Source organism: Ursus maritimus, unplaced genomic scaffold (genome assembly GCF_017311325.1).
Source record: "Ursus maritimus isolate PB19 unplaced genomic scaffold, ASM1731132v1 scaffold_27, whole genome shotgun sequence".
Classification (NCBI taxonomy): Eukaryota; Metazoa; Chordata; class Mammalia; order Carnivora; family Ursidae; genus Ursus; species Ursus maritimus.
This window is the reverse complement of record NW_024425230.1, coordinates 38,151,653-38,178,962: the sequence shown is the minus strand read 5'-3', so window position 1 is coordinate 38,178,962 and position 27,310 is coordinate 38,151,653. Positions and strand designations below refer to the sequence as shown.

The 27,310-nt window shown below is 56.7% G+C and overlaps 2 protein-coding genes across 7 annotated transcripts in view; one reads left to right on the top strand and one right to left on the bottom strand.

Annotated features, from left to right (window-relative positions):
* ZNF609 (zinc finger protein 609) overlaps positions 1-8,316 on the top strand; it is a 258,912-nt gene extending 250,596 nt beyond the window's left edge. For both annotated transcript variants that reach the window (XR_005838159.1, XR_005838158.1), the window contains one exon: positions 7,293-8,316. The gene's annotated coding sequence lies outside the window, so the exon portion shown is untranslated. The remainder of the gene's footprint in view (positions 1-7,292) is intronic.
* RBPMS2 (RNA binding protein, mRNA processing factor 2) lies at positions 1,591-27,310 on the bottom strand. Of its 5 annotated transcripts, none has more exons than XR_005838160.1 (8): positions 26,943-27,308; positions 11,674-11,751; positions 10,842-10,880; positions 10,090-10,152; positions 9,405-9,555; positions 8,779-8,930; positions 3,080-3,226; positions 1,591-2,739 (listed from the first exon to the last, which is right to left on the bottom strand). XR_005838160.1 is itself a non-coding variant. In XM_040643122.1 (8 exons), exons 1-7 carry the CDS (start codon positions 27,027-27,029, stop codon positions 3,017-3,019), a joined length of 633 nt encoding a protein of 210 aa, XP_040499056.1. In that variant the 5' UTR covers positions 27,030-27,307; the 3' UTR covers positions 1,591-2,739; positions 3,010-3,016. The 5 variants fall into 5 exon arrangements, 4 of the variants coding, with proteins under 4 accessions (XP_040499056.1, XP_040499057.1, XP_040499055.1 ...); XM_040643122.1 differs by lacking the exon at positions 3,080-3,226 and adding an exon at positions 3,010-3,079 and having other exon boundaries at positions 26,943-27,307; XM_040643123.1 differs by lacking the exon at positions 3,080-3,226 and having other exon boundaries at positions 26,943-27,309.

Below are 27,310 nucleotides of genomic sequence, written 5' to 3'. Positions count from 1 at the left end.
GGAGAGCCCCTCTGGGATGGCCTCAGGGCCCCCTCTTCTTCCTGGCTCCTCCTCTCAGACCCAGGCCTGGGCCCTGCTCAATAAGGCGTGAAGGAGGCCCTCCAGGGAAGCCAGAGGAGCGGGGGCCTTTAAATTATGGAGCAGCTTTCCTAGCCCCTCTCGGAAAAGCCCAGCGCCCCAGCTAAATAATTCACCACCTCAGGAAGACCCAGTGCTTCCTGACACAGCTGAAGTCGGTCAGGCAGCAGCTTGGCCCTGGGGGTGGGCGGGTGGGGCTTGGAGCGGCTCCCCACCAGCAGTACGAGAGGCTTCAGGCTGGGGAGCAATGCCTGGCTGGTCCAGATACCACAGGGAGGTAAGGGGTGCAGACAGGAAAGCATCAGCCCCCTCCTCAGGCTGCTGTGCTGGTGTGAACACAGCCACCAATTCCCCTCCTCCCACCCAGACCTCCCTCTGGGGTCCCCGTAACCGTCCCCCTGCCACCCTGCCAGGCTCCTCCTCCCTCATAACACCTAGGGCGTGTTCTCCCTTCGCGTGCAGACACCAGCTCGGGGTGCGCGTGTCACCCCATAACCTTTAACAGCTGACACACTCATCAGAACACCTCAGACCCAAATCCCCCAGTGCAGGGCTGGGATTCAGAAAAGGTGAGGCAAGGAGGAGACAGGGAGACCAGGGCCAGCCACAGCTGCTCCCGTTTTGCTCAGAGCAAGGCTGGAATAAAACCCTGCAGCTGGGGGCCTCTGGGGCCTCTTCTGCCCTCCCTTTCTAGGCACAGCTTCGAGCCAAGCTGTGAAGGGTATGAGGTGGGGGGTGGGGTGTAGACGGAAAAGACAAATAGCAAAGCCAGGAGGACAGTGCTCCAACCCTCCAGGAGCTGGAAAGGATTGCAAACCACCACTTCACAGGTGAAGAAACTGAGGCCCCAAAGCACAAAAACAACTGGGCCAGCTGCAGGTGTCCTGACTGGGTTCAGGCCAGTCCAGGGTCTGGGCTCCACACGGCTTCCCTGACCTTCATACCCACGTACTCCGGCTTCCAGCAAAATCTCCCCTCAGGAATCAGCCTCCACAGGGAGCTCACGGGGAGCCTACACGGGTGCAGAAGCATCGCCCTTTCTGGGCCAGACTCCTGGGTTCTCCATCCCTCCAGCACAGCCTCAGAAGACATACACCAAAGACAACTTCCTGGAGGAGCCCATCCTCTCACACCACCGTCCTTTTCTGCTAGAGGGCCTGAAAAGGCCAAGGCCAGGAAGGGTCAGCCACCTGGAGCACAGCACCCAGAGAAAACAAAGGTCCCACTTGGGTGTTTCCTCTGGGTGCGGGAAATCTCCATCCATATCCTCAGAACTGGGATGAGGACGGAGTTGAATGCATGGCTAGCAAATATGCCCCCACCGTGGGGTCCTCGGCAAGTCCCCTTTCCTCCAGGACTGAAGTTAGACAACGGAAGGAAGGAGAGGCTACTTGAGCCCTAGGGCCCGGGCCCACTTCACCTCCTTCCCCCAGCTCGCAACGTCAACCCTTTAGTTGTGCCCTCCCGGCAGCCATCTGTGTCCCATGGAAGCAAAGGTCAGAGAGCAGTTACTTTGGATGACTTTTTATTTTGCATTTCATATATTATCCAACTTCACATTCTCACAGGATCAGCAATTACAACAGCCACCTCGTCTCCCAAGTCTGAAAACGTCAAGACAGCCACAGCTGTGGCCAAAGGCAAAGCCCTGATGTGCCCACGAAACAACAAAAAAAAATTGCACAATTTTTTTTCCTTCATTTTTCTGAAACTAACGCCTGACACAAAGGCTCATTGCTGGAGAATGGAAACCCTCTTCTTCTTCATGCCTCAAACTAAACATTAAACTTATCTGACAAGGCGAACAAGATCTCTTTAATAATTAATTGCACACGCACACGAAAAATCCTTTATGATGCATAAATATTTTGTTACACAGGGTACAAAAATACTCTCACTTTTTGGTTGGTTCTGAAGTTCGGGAAGAATGAGGAGCACAGGCAGGGGTGGGTGCACTGTGGAGAGGCAAGCAAACCAGGCAGAGAGAGGATTTGCTTAGCAGTTGTTGGCCCCTCTAGGAGGAGGAAGCGGAGGACCCGGATTTGAAATGAAAAAGAAAACACTACCTCTGTCAGGTGGTCGCTGCTGTTGGGCCTGGAAGCGTGTGGGAGTGGTGGGGGGCCCTGGGCGCGGGGTGGAGCGAGCTGCGGGGCTCGGTCCTCGCTGAAGCAGGGGGCTGGAGGGGAGGGTGTGGAGAGAGGGACGGGGAATGATGAACCACTGGTGGCCAGGACCTGTTGCTATGGTGACACAATGTGAGAACAAACTGTACACTCACATATACACAGTTTAAGTGTCTTAATTCATGCCAGAAAACATGCAAAATTAAATGCCTCGTTTCTCTGAGGTGGAGCTATGGAAGCAGCAAGTCTGGACCGGAGGTCAGGCCTTGCTCAGTCCCAGCGAGACCTCCGGGCCGGGGCTGGGTATCCCCGCAAGAAGGCCCCCGAATCCTCCCGGGAGGCCTTGGCAAGAGGCTTTGGGGAAGGACAGGGCTGAGGAAGGGAAGAAAGGAAACAGGAAGCAGTCCACTGAGTCAGGCTTAAAATTCACAGTCTTTGGAAGGAAGCAGCAGCTCTCCACAGGCCGCCTGGGGGCAGTGGAAGCTCAGAGCGGCTTCCTCCCCAGCGGGGCAGGGGCTTCAAGCTGTGGTGGCAAGACCTGGAGGGAGGGGAGAGAGGTGGCCGTGAGCAGAGGGGTGGGACTGGAGCAGAACCCGGGCCTGGCCCTCATGACAGGCTGCAAGACGGACGGCAGGGGGTGACGGTGGGAGGAGAAGGGGAGAAACCAGCCAGAGTGCCTCGCGCACCAGCTCAGGTGGGCGCCTAGCTCCAGGGAGCTGCCAGGCTCGGGCACAGGGAGGAACCGTGGCCCCGCGGGAAGCCAGGCTCTCGGACACTCTTCCTCCTGGGCCTCTGGGCCAGCACTTACTGAAGAACTAACAGAACTGACGATATTTCCATCCTTGCTGGGTGGTGTCAGAGGAAGGGTACCAGCGCACCTGCAAGAGAAGCCAACGTCAGCAGCTAGCTGTGCAGTCCCTTCTCGTGCCTGGGGAGCCATCCGCGTCCCTGCTGCAGTCCTGCTTCTGTCACTGACTGGCAGACGCCGGGCCAGCTACTCACCTCTAGGCATCGGTTTCTTCATCCTGAAAACGGGAGAGCGCCACCTGACCGGCCTCCTCCACAGGGTTGAGGTTCAAGCGAGGGAACCACTACGAAGGGGTTTTACGCTCCGCTAAGCCCGATGTGACCGCGCCGGGGTGACCCAGGTGGAGTCTCGGCAGCGGGGGCACTGGCGCCAGCGACCCGCCCTCCCCCTGAACTGGGAGCACGCAGGATGCCTGACGCTGGGAGAATGAACCTAATAGTTTCGCTCGGCTTCCTTCTGTCTCAGCGCCCTCATCCAGACCCAGGACAGAGATGAGAGAGAGGATCCTTGTGGGCGTCGGTGAGGATTAGGTGAGATACAGCTTACAGACGTCTGAGAAACCAAAGCTGCCCTGGCCTCCAAGGGGTATGACTCCCAGACGTTGGTCCTGTCCTTGTAGGATTCTCCAAGGAAGCCAGGGCTGCAACCCAGCGGATACTTCCATCCCTTTCCATCCCTCTGTTCCCTCCATTATCAGCCTCCCAAGTCTAGAGATTTGTAACCTGCCAGCTGAGCCCTCCAGTGAGGCCCTGGCAGCCACTTCATCGCCCAGGCCCTACGGAGCAGTGACCCCAGAGCAGGATGCCCAGAGACGGTCAGGAAGTGATCTGCCCCCTCCCCTTCTAGGTACAGCCTCTCCACAGGCCCGTCGCCTGGGCGGTGAGCTGCACGGGGTGCCACGCCAAGATTGCAGGGAGGCCACCTGCCCCAGTTTCAGACAGCATGCCCGCCGTGGCCTGACCCCTGGCTGCCTCGGAGTGGTGGGCAAACATGGCATCACAAGACAAGTCGGGGGCAAGGGGCGGAGTGCCCAGAGAGGGGGGCCCGGGGTCCCCTCAGAAAAGGAAGGGACAGCACACAGGAGCCGGCGTAGAAAAAAGTAGCAGCTGGCCACACAGACCACGCTCTCGACGCTACAACAGTGGACTCAGTTTCCCACTTGGCTGCCTGGAATCCCCCCTCTAAGCAAGAAGATAACAAGCAATGCCAGGTCATCCAGGGGCTGCTGGAAGCTTCCTGAGAACTCCCGTGTCTCCTTCAAATTATAGGTGTTTTGTACACCCCAGGACTCTGGTCACCACAGGCTCAGCGGCAAGTCAAAGGCTGTGACCCTAAAACGCAGGACACTTGGCAGACAGCAGGAGCAGGTCCTAGGCCACCTGACCAATACCAGAGTCTTCCCTGGGCTCCGAGGATGTGGCACCACTCTCAACAGGACACAGCAGACCCCGGACCGCTAGAACCACCTTAAGCGCCATACCTCACAGAAAAAGGTCTCACAGAAAAAGGTCAAGCGCCTCTTCTCGCCAGAGGCCACTATCTTCTTTCCTGCCTCCACCACATCTGGAAGCAGTTCCCTCCCCTCCCGGCTGACAGCCGAGGGGGACGCCTCCCCTCCCCCTGGCTGAGCTGTGGGATGAACTCTCCTGGAAGGGTGGCTGGACACAGAGCTCATCCCACAAGAGAGGGACACTGAGGAAACCAGCATGGTGGCTACCAGCCAAGCCTGTAGCCCGATCCAGCCAGCAACCACACCCCGCATCCCCCCCGCCCCCCGCTGCGACCACCGCCCCTCACCCGGCCTCCGACTGCTGCAGCCCTGCAGCAAGAAGTCCGGCCAGCTGGGTGCCTCGCAGGGCTGGACAAGGCGCGAGCATCGGTTAGCATGGGAAAGACTCGGAGGCCTCGGACTCTCGTAACGGGGGAAGCCGAGGCTTTCCGCGGTTGCTTAAGGGGCTCCACTGGCAAGCCTGCTTCGTGGGGGCCCCCACTCTCCCCACTAGGTGCTGCAACTCAGCCTCCAAAGCAGCAGCTCTCCCCCCAGCCTGAGATGAGCCACCACCTCCCTGGGGAGGAAGTAGAAGAAAGCCCCCGTTTCTGAGCTTGGGACGGATGTGCCCTCCGAGCGGACAGAACATACTGGAGGGGCTGCCCGTGCACTTCCTCAGCCGGGAGAGGCTGGCGCGGGCTCTACAGAAGGCCCGTCCCCTCCTGCCCCAGCTCAGAACAAGAGGCCTCCAGGTGTTCACAGGGGTTCTGCGGGTCCTGAGAAGCCACCGCACACGGACAGGCCCGTGGGCATCTAGAATGCCCGGCTCCAAGAGGGGCAGCATCAAAACCAAGGGGCATGGGGGCACATGAGCTCTGTCGTCTCTCAGATCTTGGGACGGACTGAGAACATACAACCAGGAGGTGGACAGAGCAATCACTCCACATGAGAAGAAACAGGAACAGCCAAGAAATAGGGGCGCCTCACTCATCAGAAAGTCAGTTAAAGGAACGCTCTGGTTGGCATGCCTACACTTTGACCTTGTCATGGTTCTAGGAATGTGTGATAAGGAAAACCAGCAGGACAGGCACGCAGGGCGGACAAGGGCGTCCACTGCAGCGCGGCCTATCCACACAGACAACTGCACTACAACCTAACGCACCACCGACAGGGAGCTGGACGCACTTACACAGCGGTGGGTTTGCCACACAGCCAGAACGTAGCTCTACATTTACCGACGGGAAACGGGCTAATACGTAAGCTTTGAAAAGATCAAATGTATAACTTTTATAATAAAAGATCCACATTTATGGATCTTATACACGCGCACCCTACCAAGCCTGAGGATCAAAGTAGCCATTTTCGGGGGAACAGGATAATAAGCAAAGGGAAGAGAGAACCTTATCATGTCCATTATACAGATCAGAAAATAGAGGCAAGGGCGTTCATGTAACATTAAGATCACCAGTAAGCGGTGAGCCAGTGGAAGAGGGGAAACGAGCCACGGTCAAAGACCCCCACGTCCTCAGGTGAAAGTGGAAAATGAAGTCCAGTCTGGGAGGACCCTGGGATGCAAGGGACACAGAGAACCCCTGCTTTTAGGCATGTTCCGGACCCCAGAGTGCCCCCGCCACCCATACCTCTTGCATGCCTCACCCTCTTAAAGGGGAAGCTTCTATGAAGAGAACCAGAAGGTCGAACAAGATGGCCTCATGCCCAGAGTGGGACTGAGCCATCTGCAAGCCCCTTCCTGCAGGTCTGGGCCCTGTGGCCCCACACGGATGCCTCAGCAGAGGCTGGGCTGGTGGCGGGGGGCATGCAGTCGGGGTGCGCATGCTGGGATAGAGAAAGGAAGGACTGCTTTGCACCCCCTTTTGCTACTACTTTCTCTCCAAGTCACCTCCTTGCCCACAAGCACAGAAAGTCAATGCTGTTGTTCCGCGCTCAGAATACCGCCTTTGGGATCAACAGCGTCCACTTTCTTTATTGAGGACTTTCAGCCTCCACTTCTGGGCAGCGCTGTCAGGGGACAAGGAGGGAGCTCTTGGAAGGTAAACACACAAATACTACTACTTGGAAAATGCTCTCGTGCTTACGAGTGCATCTGGTCCAGACAGGGTGGCTTACTGCTGTGCAGACGGATGTCCAGAGCAGTCGAGTGGCAGGGACAGAACTAGTTACTACAGATCCAATCCCTTGTCATTAGCCTGCCTCCTGAAAAATGCCATTATCCTTTGTGGTGGCCTTCATCCCCTTCCCAGGGAGGCCAGACACAGGAACTGAGACCCAACCTCCAGCCTCAGAGAGAAACGAGGGGGCAGTAAGTGTAACTGATAACTGACACCTCTCGAGCTCTCCCTCTGTAGTGACAGGCCCAAAACAAACACTGATAAAGTAGGTATGATGATCACCATTCCAAAGAAATGGCGACACAGAGAGGTTAAGTAACTTGCCCAAGGTCACACAAGTGTTCAAAGAGCCAGGATTTGGACTGAGGCAGCCGGACTGGAGTTGGAGCCCCTGGGCAATGGGCAGGGTGAGAGGAGGCTGGAAAGGAAGACAACAACCAGAGGGCACACAGCCCTGCAGTATGGAGTTGAAGGACAGGCTGTAGCGTGACACTCCCAGCCGGCTGGGGGGCCACCCCAAAAAAGGGCAGAGGCGCCTCTCCTTATCCCCCTGACACACGTCTCTGGCTCCCAACCTCTGCCTCACCATCGTCATGGCCGAGCATCTCAGAGCAGATGGGGTAGACCTTCTGCACCTGATCTGGTCTTGCCCTCTCGTTTTACAGACGAGGACACACGGAGGCCCAGGGGTGAAGTCACCTGCAGAAGATCAGGTAACCCAACGGTGGCCAAGCTGGGACCGGAGGCAAGGAGGCCAGCAAGGCCTCGCAGGGCTGCTGCCGTGAAAGTCCCTGCTTGGCCGGGAGGACTCCTGCCAGCCTTCCACATGCTGCCAGCTCACAGAGGACAAGGACTGTCTTCCGGGCTCACCACAGACCCTGGTGTGTGGTAAATACCCAAACATTTCCCTCTAGGGAAGGATCCTGACCACCTTCCTATCCCCTGATCAATTTTCCAGCTGTTCGTGGTGCACAGCCGGGAACAGCGCCAAGTTTAACCACGCTTCTGCCCTCAGTATCATCTAAAGTGGCCGTGGCCGAGGAGAATTCCCCCACTGAAGGAAACAGCCCGCGAGGGTAGCAGCCGGGGAGTCTGCACCTTCCACCTCGGGACCGGGAGGACCCAGATGTCACTAAGCCCTTCAGACGACCGGAGACAGACGTGCACTCAGTCCTCCCTTGGGCAGAGCCCCCAGCCTCTCCCACCTCAGCTTCTGGTTCCTGTGAACGCTCCCTTCCTGGCTTCTCACGTCCAGTTCCTCCTCCTGCCCTACTGTCCTGGCCCGGCCACCTCCGTCAACAGCCGAACGCCTGGCCGGGTTGCTCTTCCCAAGGCTCAGCTCTTGCTCAGTCTACTGATCACATGCCAGAGTGGGCTTGCCGTCGCTCCTCAGCCTCCCTGTGCTGCTGGTGGCGACCGGTCCATACGCCCAGCAGTGTGTCCTCCTGGCGACAGACCAGAACGGACCACGGTTCGCTGGCCTCTCGGGCATCTGCCATGGCACTTGGCAAGCACAAAGCCCCACAGTGCCTGGGGCCCTCCTGGCCCAGCACCACCCGCCCCAACTCTCCGCAAGAAAGGACTGTTCCCTCCTTCCTGCCCCAGCCCAGGTGCACCACGCAGAGCGTCCAGGCTTCGTGAAAACCAGCGCACACACTCACGGAGCCCTCAGGACGTTCCAGCTGCCGTGCTAACACTTCACGTGCTGCTAACGTGTCATTCTCACAACAACCCTGAGGCAGAGAATATCGTTCTCATTCTTCCAGACAGTAAAAAAGTCAAGACACAGAACCTTCAAAAGCGTTCTGAAGTTTATAAAGACCAGAGAGGCAGAGGCAGGCGGCCTGGCTCCAGAGGCCACACGCAGGTTGGGACTGGGATCGGGGCTCTGTCGCCATGGGCAGAACGCGGTGCGGTGCCTGCCCGCAGGTGTTCAGGGGGTGGTGGGACCACGCTGGGTCTCTCTCAGCACTCGCGGTCTGCCGCGGGTCCTTGATGTGGCCTCTTGGCTAATCCTCTCCCTCCCGTCTGATCCCAAACCCTAAAGACAAGGTCATGGAAGACAGCAGTCCCGCTGTGGCTCCGGAGGCATGCGTGGCCCAGCTCAGAGCCTCCTTCGTCCCCTACGCGCCTCTCCCCGGAGGGGCTTACCTGCGCATGGAGGGCAGCGGCGGCGGCGGCGGTGGCAGCTGGGTACGTGAGTGCCGCAGGTGAGATGGCTGGGGTTAGCTCTGTGGTGTACAGAGGATAGGGGGCCCAGGCCTCTGGGGATGCGGGGATCAGAGCAGCCCCCATAAGGTCATCTGCAACGGGAGACAACAGCCCGCTGTCAGAGCATGGGTCTCTCCCTCCACTACCCCATTCCAAACAGAGAAGGGGACCTATCTAAGCTCCCCGCTGAGGCCAGACTTCCCTCGAGGACCCTAAGACCAGGGAAACAAGCCCTGTTAACTCGACCTGGCACGGTGCGCATCCTATCTGCTTCAAGGATCCCTCAGATAGGCCTCTGCCCATCTCAACCGCGAGAACCCAGAGACGGTGTCAACGGAGTCAGGTGATACGGACAGCTCAGGAGCTCAGTCTGTCTGCAGTCCAGCAAAGGCTACGGGGGAAGAAGGGACCCTAGAGACAAGTGGCTGTGGACAGAAGAAGTCTCCTGGGAAGGACCAACTCCCTCAGTGACAATTCGATGTCTTCCCTCTGTATGCAACTTCACTCGGGCCCCCAGCTTGGTCCAAGTAAAAGGACAACAAACGACAGCTCTGAGCACCACTCACAGGGGTCCCGTGCGATGAAGTGTGCTCCTAGGGCGGGGTGAGCGTTGGTGGGATTGGGTGTAGCCATTAGCTTGTTCTTGGCCATCTTAGTGTTGGCTTTGGCAAACTCTAGCCTCAGGGTCTGTGGGTTCTCAGGATCGAAGCGAATACCCTACAAGAGAAAGGAAGGAATGGAAGGAAAAGACTTTGTAGGACCAGACTGTCCACTGCAATGGGTACAGAAGGGCCCCAGAAAAGAGCTCGCCTAGGGGGTCCCTGGGTGATGAGTTGGTTGAACGTCTGACTCTTGATTTCGGCTCAGGTTGCGATCTCAGGGTCCTGGGACCAAGCCTTGAGTTGGGCTCCCTGCTCTGTAGGGAATCTGCCTATCTCCGTATCCCCCTGGTTCTCCCCCACTGCTTGTGCTCTCTCTCAAATAAATAAATCAAAAAAAAAAAAAAAAAAAGGAAATGCTCTTGCCTAAAAGAACCCATGCAGGGGACAAGACAGAGGACACATTGCTTGGACCTTGTGAGTAGTGGCATTTGACACAGTGCAGCCAGGGACTTGGCCCCGGAATGGCTGCGAAATCCCGTAGGCCCTTTTTTGGGGGGCAGGGAGTGGGGGAAGGTTTGCAGGAGGTAGAACAGGAATCCTCGTTGCCTAGAGGTCTGTGGGTCAGAGAAAGCCCTGTTTGTCTACTCACGTTCAACGCATTCTTGGCTGCTTCTGCTCCTGCTCGGCTGTCAAAGATCACAAAACCAACAGGCTAGTAGGAAAAAGAGAGAACACCCTTGCATCTCTCCCAACACTCCATCTCCCCCCCAAAAACAAAACAAAACAAAACAAAAAAACAACTTCTTGTCTATATGCTCCCTATTTTAGCTGGAACAGAGATTTCTCAGGCAGCGAGTCTCCCATCCAGGTTCCACTTGTGGGACAGGGTGCCCACAAAGCTTTATTCCCCACGTTACACAGACATCACGCTTTTGGTAAATCTTTTTTTAAAATGCATACAGGTAATTAAGAGCAAGTTCCAGTGTTTTCTCCAGCAAGAAAGGGGACACCAATGAATCAAGGACATGAGAAGGCTCCAGGTTCAGTCAAGGGGCAATAGGTTGAAAACTTCTCCAACTTCATTCTGGCAAGTTCACTCCAGAACCCAAATGGCCCCCACCGGGCCATCAGGAACCAGAGCACAGCCACCATGTCTGTGCTCTTCAGCCTTGGGGCCAGGCTGTGGCTTCTCAAAAGCCAGAGGGGGAGGCCCGGGAGACGACTGGTAAGGACAGGGGAGCTGTGGAGGCCGCTCTTACACCAGCCCCGAACAGAAACGGGATGAGAGGGAGCAGGTCTCAGCTGCCAGATGCCTTAAGATGAGGAAAAGGCAGCAGGCACAGGTCCAAGTTCAGCAGTCGGTCTGGGCTGGGAGGAAAACAAACTCTGGAGAGAAATTACCTGTCTCGATGTGAGCTTGATCAGGGACCCTTCATAGCCCTGCAGAGAGAGGTGGTCATGACGGGCAAGGTCAGAAGCCTTGTTGTGCTATCCCAGCCCCCCTTCTTCAGCTCCCGGCTGCACCGTTCTCACACTCCCCCCCGCAATGTCCACCACCCTGACCTCCACTACTGATGTGCGCCCTCTGCCCTTGTGCTCCCTATCACATGGTGTAGCACGCGGGGCGGGCATCATGCGGCAGCATTCATCATTTCATGCGTAAATTCCCGCTTGCTCCGCTCACTTGTAATCTGGAAGGACAGACCCTACCTTGTCAAGTTTTCTCAAAACTTAAACTGAAAAGTCTACACTGAATCGCAAAGATTCCTTATATGGCCAAGTCTACTGGGCTTCTCTCTCGTTTCCACTTTACAGATGAGGAAAGAGAGGCTCAGAAAGGGCTAGGCAATCGGAAAAGAGCAACACATGGACGAGAAGCACCAGGACAGGGAGCCAGGGCTGCGATCAGTTTCTTTTTTTTTTTTTAAGATTTTATTTATTTATTTGACAGAGAGACACAGCGAGAGAGGGAACACAAGCAGGGGGAGTGGGAGAGGGAGAAGCAGGCTTCCCACTGAGCAGGGAGCCCGATGTGGGGCTCGATCCCAGGACCCTGGGATCATGACCTGAGCCGAAGGTAGCTGCTTAACGGCTGAGCCACCCTGGCACCCCGCGATCACAGTTTCTGAAACACTGTCCTCTGGCTTCCTGCTGCCCTATCCAGGTTGGAGTCATTCCTGATACTTCTCCTCCGGCCAAGGCTCTGCCCCCAGGTGGCTGGGTCTAGACTCACCTTGAACGGCCGGAAGAGCAGGTAGAGTTCTCTGGGTTTAATGTCCACAGGGAGGCCACTGACGAAGAGTGTCCGGACCTGGGGGACAGAGACCACAATAGACAGGGATAACGGCTCTTCCTTCAGGAAGGAACAGGAATCCTCCCAGAGGCGAAGGAGGGATTCCGTATGTCCTGGGCTTCCTTTGGAGGCCGAGGCAAATGAACACTTGGGAGTTTCATAGCATTTCACTTTTCAAAGTCCTTTCTGTACACTTTGCTCTCTCTGCGTTCATCCCACAGGTGATTCAACAAGCACCTGCTGAGTGTCTCTGTACACGGACTGAACAGCGGCCAGAGGACAGAGCCCTGCGTGATAAGCACACAGATCAAGGATCCCTGAGACTTCAAGAAAGCTCCAGTGTCTCACCCCCAAAATTAGACAAGTCAAAATGTATACAGTTTTCAGAAGGTACCAATGGAGCCCTGGTTGAGAGGCTCTGCCCGGTCTAGAGAAGACGCAGGGATGTAAACGGATCCCAAGTCTTAGGCCACGCCACACCCTGGAGTGATTTCAACAGAGGGCCTGGCATGTTCACATCCCTCTTCTAGTGCTTCCTACACTAGACAGAGGCTCTTCAATGGCAGGGCCTACGTTGTATTCTTGCCTCTAGGCCCCGTTCTTAGCATGGTGCCGTACTAAGTGCTTACTGAATAAGGGACCTGGCCAAGGAGTCATGTGGAACAGTTCTGCTGGGTTTTGAAGAACGAGTAGGATCTTATCAGCCTCAAGCGAGGCAGACATGCTTTCGGTTATGAGCCTGGCCCTCGACATGGTTACAAGTTGGTGGTAAAGCCAGACCTAGACCCCAGGTGTCCATCCTCTGACTCCGACCAAACCTGACCCCCTGAACTGCGGGTGGGGGGGGTCCCCTGAGAGGCTTGGCAGACGCTCTAAGTCACCACTGCCAGTTACATGTTGCCGGTACCAGACGCTCGAGCAGCAAGGCCAGGTCGGCCAATAATTAGAATGGGGAGGGAGGATTTTCCAGCGTTTGTAAGTCTGCTAAAACGACATATTAAAACTGTGGCTGAGGCATGAAAAACCCAAATGCACAGAGCTTCCCGATACACTTGACTCCTGATTTCAAGTTGCATCTCATATCACCAAGCCAAGCATAGGTCTTCTCAAGTCATCCCTGCCGCTGTAAGAGAAAGCTCACGGGCCTCCACTGTCCCCACCCCCATGTGGCCATTCCTGATAGCATTTAGATGCCCTACAGTGGCCACATCCCCTTCTCCAGAGGCACCAAAGAACCCTCCACGCTCCAGTGCTGGCCTCCTGAACACAGGCAACAGCCCTTCCCACGACCTGAATCAGGAACCTGAGCAGCCAGGCAAAGTTACACCCAATGCAGGCAGACAGACAGACAGACACACCCAACGAATACACACATCTCAACAGCAGTGCAAGGAATGGCCAAGGAAACCAGCCCAGAGAGCGGCTGGTAACCAGTGTCACCAGCCCCGCCCACACCAAGAATGACCCCCAGCCCGTGGCTGATAAAGAGTGGGTGAGGACGAGCTTCTTCTCCCCATAGGTTTCTCGCACAAGAAGCAGGCCAGGCAGAAGCCCTCACCATTCCGGATGCATCTTCCCACTCTGGTCCTGCCTCTCCCTCCCCACACACGCCTCTGCTTCCAGGCCCCGGGTGAAGGTTCTGCACGTTTCACTTCCCTGTGTATGCAGTTCTGCAGTTCCCGGGCACGGCCCTGCTTCCAGAGGAACCTGGGAAGAACTGGACAGCCCAAGCCCAGATAGAGTAAACCCAGCTCCCAGACTCCAGAGGACAAGGGTGCTCTACACCCTTTCTGCCTTTGATGAAAGGGCCTTTAATTTACATGTAAACCCTCAAACAGAAGTGATGTGCTCAGGTCACACGGCTTGTTCTTAAAAGGCAGCGGACCTGGGACTCAAAACCCAGGTCTCCTGGCCACTCGTCCAGGCTGCTTTTGGGTGCCAGGACTTGGGCACCCAGCCCACCCCCCAAAGATGGACTGAAAGAGTGCAAGCCCAGCCAGGGCCTTGCTGGACGGACCTGGATCAGTCCTCCTCCCTCCTCCCCGGGATGTGGTTTTGGTCAAAGACACAGAGCCGGAGCCGCCCCACGGAAACCTCTGCCTCAATTCTCCCCAGGGGCCACCCGTTTCACCCAGGCTAATTTTAAACCCTTCCTCAAATGGCTCCTTTCTGGCCAGACCTCCCCAGAGGCCCCCTTAAATAGCAAGTTCTCAGCACAAAATTTCCTGCTTGGGCTGGGGGTGGGGTTGAGGGTGAGTATGGGGGAGCTTTCCCTCATTCCCAGCTCAGATCCCTGTTTCCAGCCTTCCCTCTGGGCCAGAAGACCCTTTTCCTCTGTTTCCATCTTTTAGGTTCTGAAGTGTCCAAAATGCTATGATCTGGCGGACATCCTGTCTCTGGCCAGCTCGCAGGAAGCAAGCTGAGGTCAGACAGTTATGGATCAGGTGGTGGGTCCCCATCTGCCAGGTCACAGGAATCCCAGCCTGACTACTTCTCTTGTCCTCACTCGATCCTAGTCTCCCCGACAGATGATGCCTTGTGCAGATAGAGAAACTGAGGTCCAGAAAGGGCTCATGCAGCTTAGCTCACAAGGGAGCCGCGCTGGGTAAGACCCGGGCACGCTGACTTAGCCGTCTGTGCCACCAGCAATCCATCTTGCTGTGGGGACAGAAGGAGTGGCACTGAGGTGGCCTCATTAGCCCCACGGATAGGTAAAGAGCTGCCACGTGTCCGTTCGGTCGGCAGTCCCTTCCCCAGGTACTTGTTTAGGACACTGGAGTGATGATGCGGGAAGAGCAGGAAGGAACCAGCAAACCAGAGGTGGAAGGAAGTGTAAGCCTAGCCGGCTGCTCAGCTGCACGTGGAAAGGACAAGAGGCTGCAGAGGCCCCCCCACCCCTGCTCCGCTTCCAACTCTATCCGGTCCTGCCCCCACCCCGACTACTCCGGCCCCAACAAGTGCCCCCATGGGCCTGTCTCGAGGCAGCTGCTTGGGCCGCCCCTCAGCGCACCCCTTCCTGGTTCCCAACTGACGGGCACTCATCTTTTGGGTCCCTCTGTTTGCTCACTCCCCTTTTCTTCCTCTGAAGTCTTACGGGGCCAGGCCGCCCTGCCTTCTGTTGTTCCCACAGTCTAAACTTACCCCCTTCAGCCGGACTCTACAAAACCCCAGAGACAGGAGCCAAGTCTCACAGCTTCCCTGTCCCCGACCGAGCCTGGAGTCAGGCCTCCGCATCTGAACCACCCCCCTCCCCACCCCCGTCTCTGTGCAGCTCAGTCCGTCCAAACGAGAAACTCCCAGCCAGGGACAGAACTGGCCCAGTAGGGCCCAGTGACACCATACGTGGGGGAGAGAGCAGGCGCTCGTCGGTCACACCGGAATTTGCATCCCAGCTTCACGCTTGGCTCGGGGAAGTGGGTTCACCTCTCCAGATCTCAGGTCCTTCGTCTGTACAAGGCAGATACCATCTACCTCCAGGATGAAGAGCTCACTTTCCCCTCTGCCCAGCACGTAGGAGAGGCTCCATGACATGCTGGTTCCCTGAGGGTTCCTGTAATCACGGCACTAACCGGCACAGAACCTCCCCTATCAGCTGCCATGAGCCATTTCTTTATAAAGCTGCCTCGCGAGTCTGGATTGGGTCCAAGTCAGTCTGGAGCTGGGAATGCAGGTGCGTCAACCTTAGGTAGTCACCGGGTTCTTTAGTGTCCCTCTTCCCTAGGGAGGGGACAGCCAAGGTGGAAGGCACCACAGAGGCCAGCTAGTTCAACACCTTCACTCTGCAGATGAGGGAACCGAGGCTCAGAATAAGAAGGTGACAGAGCAAGCTGACGGCACAGTCAGATCCTTTAGGGGACTGTAGCGACAGAAACATACACAGTGCCTTCTCCAAGGCCTCACCTACTAGTCCTGTGTCCCAGGCTGGCCCTGGACACCCCTCCTTCCGTGCCACCACCGACACCAGCCTCATGGTAATGGGGTGCAACATTCAAGAAAGAGGTTGGGTACAGACAAGGATTCAGGCACTAAGTACGAGCTGACGCCAAGCTAGAAAGACTAACCAAAGAACCCATGTCCTGCCTACTCTATGCGTTCAGGACAGGAATTCAACACAAAAACATCTTAAAGTATTTGAAGAAAACAGAAGGGGTGGTTCCCACAATCCCGGCTGCTAGAAGGCACCAACCTTGTTGCCTGGGCCCTTCTCNACTCACCGTTTCTCCAGAAGTATCCAGACAACGCATCCTAAAACGTGAAGGCAACAACGGTCCTTCTAAGATGGTCATCTTTATGGCAAGTACTGGTGGATGGTGCTGGATCACACCCACGCCCTCAGTCCAGTTGGAAAGTAAGTTTGGAACAGGGTAGGGAGAATATTAAGGGAGAAGTGGAGAAAGTATGGAGAATCTTTAGAAGTCCGTGAAAGAAGAACCATGTTGAGGAACAGCTCTTCTGGCGGAACCTGCTAGAAGTACCATGTTGACATGGAACTTGGCCGAAGAGGTGTGCCCATTCGGGACACTGCAGACATGGCTATGTGGCCTTCTTGATACTCAGGAGCAGACCTGGCCTTGCTGGTGGTCCCAGCCAGCCCCACGCCTGCCTAGAGGAACTGAATGGCCTTTGGCACAACTGTGTCCCCCATCCGGCTTTGGGGGCTCCTGAGGCTGCTCTTTCCTTAGGCAAGTCCTGCGGCCTGTCCTTCCCCCGAGTTGCTGGGAGCCAAGGGTCAAGGAAGTCCAGTCTCATCTAGGTCTGGGCCACAGGCTATCACCGGAGGTCAGACTTCCTGAGGTCGTCTAGCTCCGCGCTACGGACCCTACAGTGCTGGGGGAAAGAGCCCTCACCTCCTCCGCTCCCAGTGCTCCAGGGGAGGGGCAGAGAAAGGCAATCTCTCAGGGGCCTCCCTCACCCCCAGCATTACTCTTGAGGCCCCTGTGGAGGGAATATCCCCTAAAAGGAGCCTCTCATTCCACTTTCTAACCCCCACGTGACAGGCTCCCTGGAGTCCCTGGCTATCCCCTTCAGGCCTCATACTGGAGGTCTCTCTCCCTCTGCGGCCCTCTGTAGCCCTCTCCGGCACGGAGGAAGAGGACCTTCTAAAGAGAAGTAGGAAGCAGCGACTCTGACCACCTCATTCATATCTGTGTGTCTGATGTTCTTCCTTCAGACAAACGGACATTTGTTTACAGATGTTCGGAATAAAGGAAATCAAACGAAAGGCTTCAGGAGCGAGGGGACAGTGGCGCACAAGGCATTAGCCTCAGAACAAGGCCAGACCTCTGTAGGAGAGCCCTCTCGGCAGGACTCGTCGTTTGTCTCAGTGCAGGCGGACATCTCTCTTGGTCCTGGACACTCCCCCCCTCCAGGCAGACCCGTCATTCAGTGCCCCTAACCCAGGCCAGCTCTCTAGACAGTGGCTGCTCAGAGGTCTCCCTCCTCCCCAGGGCACACAGAGGACCCAGCCCGCACGGAGGCCATGTGGGAGTTAAGGGAAGGGGGCTGTCGGGGGACAAGGAGGGGATGGGTGTTCTCTACAGAGGAAAACAGCCGAGCAACGCTTCCACGTGGCACAGGACTGGGGCAGGAGTCAGTGGGGACCCTCCTCCAATAAAGAGGACCCCACACTCAGGCTGGGGCCTGGCCACTCTGCGCTCGCCATGTGTGTGCCCTCCTCTGCAATGAGAGGGACAGGCCTGACGCGAAGGGCCCTGTAGCTCCAACTCGCCCCAACCTTTCTGACACAAGAGTCCCTTCACTCCAAGCATTCAATGTTCAGCTTCGCAGTTAAGGGCCACAGCAGGGTACTGCGGCTGAGAGGACAGGCTCCACAGGTCCCAGCTTTTATCATGAGACAGAACGGGTAAATACCGCTCTCAAAAACAGTGGAATACTCATGGGCCCTCTACCCTTTAACTCTGAAGGACAGCCACAGCCTACTTCTGAACTCCAGCCTTGTAATTTCCAAGACAGCACCCTGTCTGGACTTCAGGGACCAACCGCCCAGAGGACAGACCTTTCTCCACAAAGGATGCTGAGGGAGGAAAACATCAGGGCCACCCCTGACCTCTTCACCACCCCACCTCCAAATAAACCCCTCGGGTCCACCAGCAACACTCTGCCCTAGGAGACAGACTCCTGCCTTCCAGGCAAATCCTGCCTCACTGGGCTGGACGAGGGAAGGACACACCCAGGGAAACTTGACTCTGGGCAATAGATACATCCTACCAAAGAGATAAAAATGACATTTGAAAATGGATTCTTGCAGCAATCCTGTGGCATCTCTGAAGCTGGAATTCAGTCTGGAAAGGAAAAACTATTTCGACTGTCCATTCCATCAAACTACTCAAGTGATGGGCTCGCTCTGAGCCCCGCCTACTCGCAGCTCAGCGTGAGCTCCGGTGTCATCCGGATGGAAAACACGACGCAGGGAACGGAGTGGGGGGGGAGGGAAGTCCAAAAAGGGAAAAACAAGCCTCTCATAAGCCCCTCCCACATCCTTCCCGGACTCCCAGCCCTCAGAAGCAACTGAAATGCAGGCTCTTTGAGCTGGAAGAAACCTTATTTTTAGATGAGGAAACCAAGGCCTGGGGTCCAGTGAGTTGCTCGTGGTCACCAGCATGTCAAGAAGCAGCCCCCGTGTCCCCAGGTGCTCGTGAGTCAATGCTCCTTCGCAGACCTCGATCTCACACACCCTTACTCAGACCCCAGTCAGGTCAGCCTTGGGCAACCTGAAATAAGTGGCCTTTAGCCTCTGAGCTAAGAGGGCAGAAATAGCCCCTCGCAGAAGGTTGATTTGGGGCGGGGTGGGGTGGGGGAGTGTCCTACTGGATGATCCCATGGTTAGTCCGTAACAGAATTCTTTCCAGGAAAGTCAAAGGAAGACTGACAGACAGACTGCCGAGTCCCAGCAGCTAAGTGGGAACAGCCTTGTGCCCTGCTGACTTGCAGGCTGGGGCCGGAACAGGGCCACACACATGCCTCAGACAGGGCAGCTGGGCACATGTGGCCCCAGAAGCCCCAAGTCCAAATGGAAGCCCAGGCCACCCCATCCACCCCCCCCCCAGCCAGACCCTGGGAGTTTATGAACCACAGGCTGCATGGCATCCATATATGGCTTTCCTGATACAAAGATACTAAAGGTCCTGGGGCGCCTGGGTGGCTCAGTTGGTTAAGCATCTGCCTTCGTTGCAGGTCATGATCTCAGGGTCCTGGGATCAAAGTCCTGCCTCGGGCTTCCTGCTCAGTGGGGAGCCGCTTCTCCCTCTCCCTCTGCGCATGCTCTCTCTCTCAAATATAAATAAAATCTTTAAAACAAAAAAAAGATACTAAAGGTCCTTTTTCTTTTAAAGATATTTATGTATTTATTTATTTATTTATTTGAAAGAGAGAGAAAGAGACAGCGAGAGCAAGCAGGGGGACGGAGAGGGACAAGCAGACTGCAGTGGGTGCAGAGCCTGCTGAGGGGCTCGATCTCAGGACCCTGAGACCGTGACCTGAGCTGGAATCAAGGGTCGTCACTTAACGGACTGAGCCACCCAGGCGCCCCCAAAGGTCCTTTCTAAGCTTGCGGCAGCCATCATCACACCCAGCTCCGCTCTGGCTGCTCCGAGGGGACAAAATCCCACTGAGAATGAAGATTCGGGCTCACCAAGCACCTGCTGATCTGACATGGAAACGAAAGAAAAAGAGCCTCAAACCAACCGTCAGGGAGCCTGGGTAGAAATCCCAGCCGGCCACCAGCCAGGCAGGTGGCTTTGCAGCCTTCCTCTGGGGCTTCAACTATAAAGAGGAAGGATGCACTAGCCACAGGGCCCTTCACGCTCCACCTTGTTAAGATACCAAGGAAGCAGGAGAAGGTGACGGAGTCTCAGGATAGGGCTTGGGCACTGTCCTCTATCAGCTCAGAGCTTAAGCACCCCCTTCTGCCCGCATAAAGGCAAAGAAAGTGGTGAAAAAGGGGCTAGAGAATTGAGAAGGAGACAGAGCAGGAAGTCAGCAGCCAGGCCCTGGGGGTCTGGGAGGGGTCTCTCCTGGGGCAATGGTGGAGTTGCCAAAAAGAAACCTCAGGGCAGTCCCCCACATGTCACTGTCACTCCCACCCAGAGATCGCAGTGGCCAGGGTTTTCTGTGTATGGATGTAGAGGGCAGGGTGGGGGATGGGGTCCCCCTGGGTCCCAGGCCTAGGCCTGGCACCAGCAGGTCGCTCTTACCCCTCCCAGGGGAAAGAAGTCCCTCTGAGTGGGGCCACTTGACGAGAGGTGGATGGAATGTGGTGACATGGCCCGCAGACGCAGGACTTATAAGGGCTGAACGAGGACACGGGGAAAAAGAGCAAGCAGATACAGCCAGACAGTGGATGGGAAGTGAGACACAGGCTCCCAGAAATGCAGAGCTTCCCATGCTCCCTCTGAGGAGCTCTGGGCCGCTCAGCGCCCGGGCTAGGACACCGCCCAACTTCCCCGCACCTAGGACGCCGTCGATGCCGTGAGTCCGGCCTGGTGTGAAGTACCAGGCTTCGGATGTGTTCTACAGCCTTCTGCCTGCCCTGCTAATTACTGCCCCGAATCACAGCGTTTGGCTCTCAGGCCCCACTCTGGGCAGTACTCTGTGGTTTCCAGGTCTGTCATACTTACCATCTAGCATAGGAGCCGGACAGTCCCTTGATGTAACAGGCAGAACGGTACTGGCCCATTTTACAGATGAAGAACCAGCTCAGGGATCAGGTGTTGGGCCAGCTGGGGGCAGAGCTGGCAGTAAAATCCAAGCTGTCTGGGAAGTTGAGGCACTTCCCCTACAGCCTGCAATGTGTCCTCGAGTCCAGACTGTGTACGTCGAGGGGTCAGGGGAACCAAGCTGGGGTGGTAAGAAGTTCTCTAAAGGGTGGGACCGGGGTAGGTATGAATAGACCTGGGGCTTCCGACCCCATGCTCCAAGCTACTTCTAGCCCCAGGAACAGAAGGCACAACATCTCGGGGACAGACCTGGTCAAAAAGCCTGTTGTGAGCACAGCCTACACCTCATTTATAGGGAAGCAACGGAGCTGCATGAGCCGCATGGTGCAGACTCAGTGCTGTGGCTGGGGGACTGTTTTCCATTTGGTTCCAGACACTGCCAGGGGCCAAGGCTGTCAGAGGCGACTCAAGGGGCAGGCTCACAGGGCCCCCAGCACGGAGGCCTTCCAGGCAAGGCTTCCTTCCCTCCGGTGCCATCCACCTCCCCTGTCCCTCCTGGTGCCGTGTGGTCAGCCAACACAGATTTATTGCTCAGTCCTGTGCCTGGCAAGGGTCGCGGCAGTCACCACTGCCATGCACCAACCCACGCATGGAAGTGTGAGCCTAGGGGAACCTTATATTCCTCTCCCAGGTCCGAAACCAACACTTCCAACCCTGAAACCACCCAGTGTCATTCCACTGTGAACACAGAGCACTGCACGTGCCACGCCTACCCACTACCTGAAGGAAGCAGATGAAGCCTCGTAAGACACGTTTCCTAACATAACGCTCCTGTCGGGAAGGGATCTCTGTTTGGGAATGGAAGCTGCTTCAAGGGTCTGCATTCTGGCTTGGAGGTCCCCGACCACAAACACCCCAAGCTGTGCCTGGATATGGCCACAACCACACATCAAGAAGGAGGGCCAGTCTGGGCAGAAGTTCTTCCAAGTCTTCAACACATGTTCTCAAAAAAGGGTCCACGTCCTATTCCAGTAACCTCTCCTGACACCCCCTCCACCAGTAAAAACCCAAGACCCACTTGGGGAGGGGGAGGGTGGCTAATCACAGAAGGGAGCGAGGTACTCGACACTCGTCCCATGGCCTCGTCCAGGTCAGGCCCGGCCCTTTCTCCCCGGGAGTCCCAGCCTGTTCAGAACCATACAGGCAGCCTTGATGGCTTGTGACAGCCAAGAGCCTCTGCTCAGTGGGCCATAAATGACTAAAGGCCACGGCAGAGAGGCCGAGACAGACCCTCCCAGTACACACAGCCCGTTAGACTCTGGAGGCCCTCAACACAGATGGGACCCACCAGCAGACTCTCCAAGAAGGGCTGGCTCTTCTGTCAGCCTTGGCACATCTCAGAGGTAACCATATCGTTTCCACCCAAGGACAGAACTGGGGAAGCAGCAGAAAGGAGGAGGCCATGCCATCCCTGGGCAGGGAGTAGATGGGGTTCCCGCATACAGAGCTTTGTGGGGTATCTATAGCTCCCGCCTCACAGCTACACGGTTTCTGAAGTATAGTGATGGGCCCTGCTCCACTGCCTCATGGCTTTGCCAGGGGTGTGAGAACCCCTCTGAGGCAGCCACGGTCAGGCGATGGCAGAGAAACAAACAAGTTACCAGATGTCATCGCTATCCAAAACCAGTGGCTCCGCAGAGTCTGGGGGCCCCGGGGTGGTGCCAGAAACCAGCACTCTAGTTCAGCTCTGGGTAGCCAGGGGTTGGAGGCCACCGACCAGGAGCCCAGCCCTCAGGGCAGGTAGGATGGACTCCTCTTGCTCTCAGGACCGTCTGGAGGCGCAATGGGATAGACAGCATGAGAGCAAAAAGCAAGGCACCCCACGCTTTTTGTCTTGACTCCACTTCGAGTACTCACCAGCCCCTCTCTGGAGAGGCGATGAGAAGCAATCAGAATGTCCAAATGCTGGATGGGATTTAGAAGCTGGTTCTTACCGGGATCAGCTAGCCAGGCTGCCCACGTGCAGGGAAGGAGGAGATGAGGAGACCCGACAGAATGACCCCCACCCCAACACACAAAATGACAGGCGGTCACTTTAGAGCGGGTACCATTTCTTTAGTTAAGATGCCCAAAGCGGCAGGGTACCAGGGCGGGCCGGTGGGGACGAAAGCAGTAAGCCCAGGACAGGCAACAAGGGGGGTACTGCCTGTAGAGACTGACTTGGTCTGGTCTCACCCCTGTATCTGTGATGAGACGCTCCTCCTCCGAGGGCCGCCGGCTCCCATCACCAGTCTTCGGATACCCCAGCCCAGCGGAGACTAGCCTGGAACAGCATCGCCCAAAGCTCAGGCCTCGAAAACTTCAGCTGCAGGACCTTTTCTCCCCAAGGCCCCCAACCCTCATCAAAAACCCTAATGTAAAACAGAACAGCAGGTACCGTGTGTGGTTAAAGGCAAACTCTGGGTTCAAATCCCCACTTCTCTACTTACTAGCTACATGAAAGATTTAGAAGATTTTATTTGTTTATTCATTTGAGAGAACGCACGTGTGCACACACACACACGTGGGGGGTGGGCAGAGGGAGAAGGAAAGAATGCGAAGCACGGAGGCTGCCATGGGGCTCGATCTCACGACCCTGAGGTCATGACCTGAGCTGGATGCCCCACCGACTGAGCCACCCAGGCGCCCCTACGTGAAGGTTATTTAACCTCTCTTGTCTCAGATTCCTCATTCAACGTGGCGATGACAATAGCGCAAGCAGTTCACAGTGCTGTCGTGAAAGTTCAAGGAGGTAGAATGGTAAGGTACTTCGAATAACGCCTGGCACGAATACTGGGCATGGGCTTACTATTATTAGGACAGCCTCTCTATTCGTTATTTGAGCAGAGAAGTCACATCCACAACAACCCCGAGGAAGGAAAGGGGCCCAGCCTAGAGAATCGGCCTGGGTCTACCTCCCTGGGTCCTCTCTGCAGGTAAGTGCCCAGAAGGGCCTCCTTTCCCTCACACACACACGGCTTATAGAGCAAGATGTCCCAGATCCAGTCAGATGTTTCTGATGGCAGAGAAAAGGGCCTTCATCTAGAGTGCTACCCCTGGCCCGTCCTGCCAGGGACTTGGCTGGTTCCTCAGAGACCATTAGAGGACACATGATGGGCCCAGGGTGCCAGGCCTGCAAGCAGCCACGCTGGCCCAGATACATTAGATGCAACGGACAAGCAAAGATGGCGGTGGGAGGGCAGCAAGGGATCAAGACCCTCAGGTCAAGCTGTAGCTTCTCTGGCTGCCATTAATGCCTGCCTTTCTATAGTTTCCCATTAGGCTGGCAAAAACACTTCTTTAACTCTTAGGAACTTGAACTCCATCCACCCAAGATTCCAAATACTACCCTCTTCAGCTCTGCCACCCGCCCCCAGTGAATAATTACTGTAACTTAGTTTTACCTTGTATTATAAAGTCTCCTTTTTCAAAATAGAATATGTTTTCAAACCACCTGTACCCCTCCCCAGAAACACTGTAACTCTCTAGCCAGGCCTGAAGAATCAGTAAGGCATACCTGGGTCTGGGGTTCCACAGCTTACCTTCCAGAGCTCCCGGCACCAGCCATGACCCACCTGGGTGAAGTCATAGCCTCTAAACTGAAAGGGACACTTAGCTCTTGCCCTGCGGACCTTCTCCTTAATCATCGCTGTCCTCCTTAGCTTTCAAACGGTATCATAGCTTCTACCACATCTCCTTTCCAAATGGCAGAAAAATGCCCATTTCCCCTCAATTTTGCATGGTCGCAGACTCTTCATAACGTGGCCCCCAGGACTGCTGCAGCCTAGCAAACTCCTGGTGGTCAAGTGGTTCCACAATCCACCGCTCCCTCTGACATCTGCTATTCCCTCTTCTTGGAACGTTTTCTGACCGGCACAGGCCTGACGACCGCCTCCTGCCCAGCCACGTCTCAGGGAGGGCTGATCTCTACCTTCTCGGGGCACCACTGCATCACCTGCTGCTATCCCCTTATTCTACCTACCGTTGCATTTAACATCCCATCCCCTCCTCCTTCTTACCTTCTAGTCTGTCATCTTTCACCTGTAATCCTGCTCCCTGGTCCAGTAAAGGAGCCTAAAGTCTGTGACAGGGATGAAGCCCCCAGGCATAGGGTGGCCAAGCAGGGCAAGTCAAGGCTATGCAAAGGAGCAGCCCCACGGATACCCTCTTCTGGAACCATGACAACATACCCCTTTCTCCAGCACCCTAACACCTTTAGGAATTGAGGTCTTCTGGTGGGCAAGTAGGATTCCTTGGTTTTCTAGGCTTGCTTTGCTTAATCTCTGAGAGCCAGCCTGGTTCAGCCATGAGAGTAAACTATCCCTGCTAACACAGATTCCCCTGTTGGTGGCTCCTGGGGGTGCAGAAATGACTGCCATGGGGGCATCTAAGCTAAAGGGAGGGAATTCAGTTCCAGCTCAAACCACCAATTCAAGAAGGAACCTCAGCAGAAGAGCTCTTGGCCCAGAAGTCTAATGAGGGGAGGGGGCTCATCCTTGCACTTACCTGATGAGAGCAGACACCGGGATCCAGGAGATTTCCAGAACTTTAATTTTAGACTTCCTCTGAACACAAGCCTGTGCCCCTCCATCAGCACCAGGTGCACTGACTCCCTGAACCACTACGGTGCTGTAACCCACCCCTACCCTCAAGGAGTCACAGGGATTCACTTCTTGAGGATTCTGCCTTCTCTTGCAGAAAAAGCACTTAGAAAGAAGTGACCAATACTTCAAATGCTTTCTCTAAGAATTTAGCTTGGCCACAAGGTTCACCCTTCCCACTTCAAAGGGGTAGGTCTGAGGGTCAGCCCAGCCTCTTGGGCGAACTCCCTGCAGAAGTCAACCATCTAGCATAGTGGCCTTCTGGGTCTTTGCCCAGCTTCCCAGGAAGCCAAGCAGAGATCCCACACACACCAGCAACCTTGTCACCCTCCCCCAACTCTCAGGGGAGATTCTCAACAACCAGGTAGAGTTAGGACGGAGTTAAGGTTCCCATCAGTGCCATGGGCCTGTCGGTATGTCAAGGTCCAAGGAGGACAAGTTCTTCAGGAGCCACCCCCCACCCACTGCACTGGAGCCCACACAACACTGGCGGACAAACGTCAGGCCCTCCCTTGCCATCCGTCAGTGCCAAGAGCTCTATATTTCCCCTCCCCCCCAAAAAAGTGAGATCTAGACCTAGATTCTCAAGATGCCATGCCATTGGTGGACTCCGACTAGCAGCAGGCCTCTGAATTACTAAGAGTGGGAGCTGGTGGTGTGACCCTCCCACCATCCCTCCCACAGTGAGGAGCCCAGCCCAGCAGTGGGCCACCGCCGCCATTCTGCACCAAACCTATAGCACGGCCAGCCGGCACCACGGCCACTGCATTGGAGGGAGGTAGCAACACCAGCCCCCACCAGGGGCTCTGCGGTTTCTCCCCCAGACCAAGGGGAAGGGAGCTCAGGGTGGATAACTGGCCCTTGGTTTCCTGGGCAAGGGCTTGCCAGGGCGCAGCAGGAAGGGTTCTTAGCCCTGGAGTGATACAGCAGGCCAGAGGCCCTTGGAGAGAGCTGCAAAGCCTGTCCCCTTCCACACCAGTTTTTGTCTCGGCCCAGCTCCTGGTCTCCATTCGCCGCCCATAGCCCTAAGGCTTATATCCGCCACCTCACCCCCCACACACACCCTCCCGGATTTCGCCATCCCCGTAACCACCCAGCTGCTGCTGATTCCACGAAGCCGCCTCACCCGCCCTCCTCTTTCGCACATGTCTAGCGGTCAAGATAATGTCGCCTCTCCTTGCAAAATCCCACCCAGACCAGCTCTGGGGTCCTGGATTGCCTGGCGGGGCAAAACCAGAGGGAGGAGAACCGGGAAAGGAGTATCTTTAGGCATCTCTTTCTCAACTCTAGTTTACTGGCCGCTGACCTCTTTGCCAAAGCCCAGGTTCTGGGGCTGCAAAGAAAGCCCGTCCAACCCCCGTGACTACTGCTCAGTTGTAGTGAACCAAGGTGCCGGGCGGCTGGCCCCGGCCTCCAAGGTCACGGGGAGGGTCAGGGTGGAAAGTGCAAGGGAGTGAGGGTGCCGCCCGCCCGCGGTGCTAATCCCGCTTAGTTCCTTCCAGCAGAGGCGGGAGTCCGGGCCATACCGGAGAAGCGCCTCGGAAGAAGGTAGCGGGCCGGGCGAGAGTGGAGAACGAGGGACGCGCGGGCAGCAGGCGTGGGGCAGACGCCGCGCGGCTCGCCCACCACGGGACGCACGGACGGCGGCCGGCGCGCGGCCCGCCCCGAGTCCGGGAGGGCGGGGAGACAATGCCCGCCCGGCGGGGCAGTCCAGGCCGCGCGCCCCCGCCCGCCGGACACGGGCTGCTCCTCCCCGACCGAAGGGCAGCGGCGGGAAGGCGCCCGGAGCGACTGCCAGACCGGCCCCGCGCGGCGCGGGAGGCCCAGCGCGCCCTCTCCCCCGCCCACCTCCGCGTGCACTTCACCCCGACAAGTCCCGGGGCCGCAGACCCACCTCCTCCTCCAGAGTGCCGCCGGAGCCCGAGCCCGTGCCGGTGCCCGTGCTGGTGCTGTGCTCGCCGTCCGGCTTCAGGTTGCTCATGGTGCGGGGGGTGGGGTGGGGGTGGCGAGGGGAAGGGAACGCGGAGGGCGAGCGCGGCGCCCGGCCCCGGCGAGGAGGTGGGAAGGGGCGCGGTGAGCGGTGCGCTCCGGGAGTGAGGGGCGGGGTGGCGGTGGGGGGCGCGCGGGGCGGTGAGAGGGGCAGCCGCCGCGTCGGGCTGGGGTCACATCAAGTTTGGCGGGTGCGGGAGGTGGGGAGGGGGTGCGGCGGGGGAGGAACTCGGAACCGGAGCCGAGCCCGAGCGGCCGCCGCCTCCGCCTTTT

Bases quoted from the DNA above. Each gene is read 5' to 3' on its own strand.
- RBPMS2 (XM_040643120.1), bottom strand. From the start codon at position 27,029: ATGAGCAACCTGAAGCCGGACGGCGAGCACAGCACCAGCACGGGCACC. The intron at 8,931-9,404 runs GTGAGTGGTGCT...CTCCCGTTGCAG, and splicing joins CTTCATCGCACGGGACCCCT to ATGACCTTATGGGGGCTGCT. The intron at 8,669-8,778 runs GTAAGCCCCTCC...CCTTGTCTTTAG, and splicing joins CCGCTGCCCTCCATGCGCAG to GGTTTGGGATCAGACGGGAG.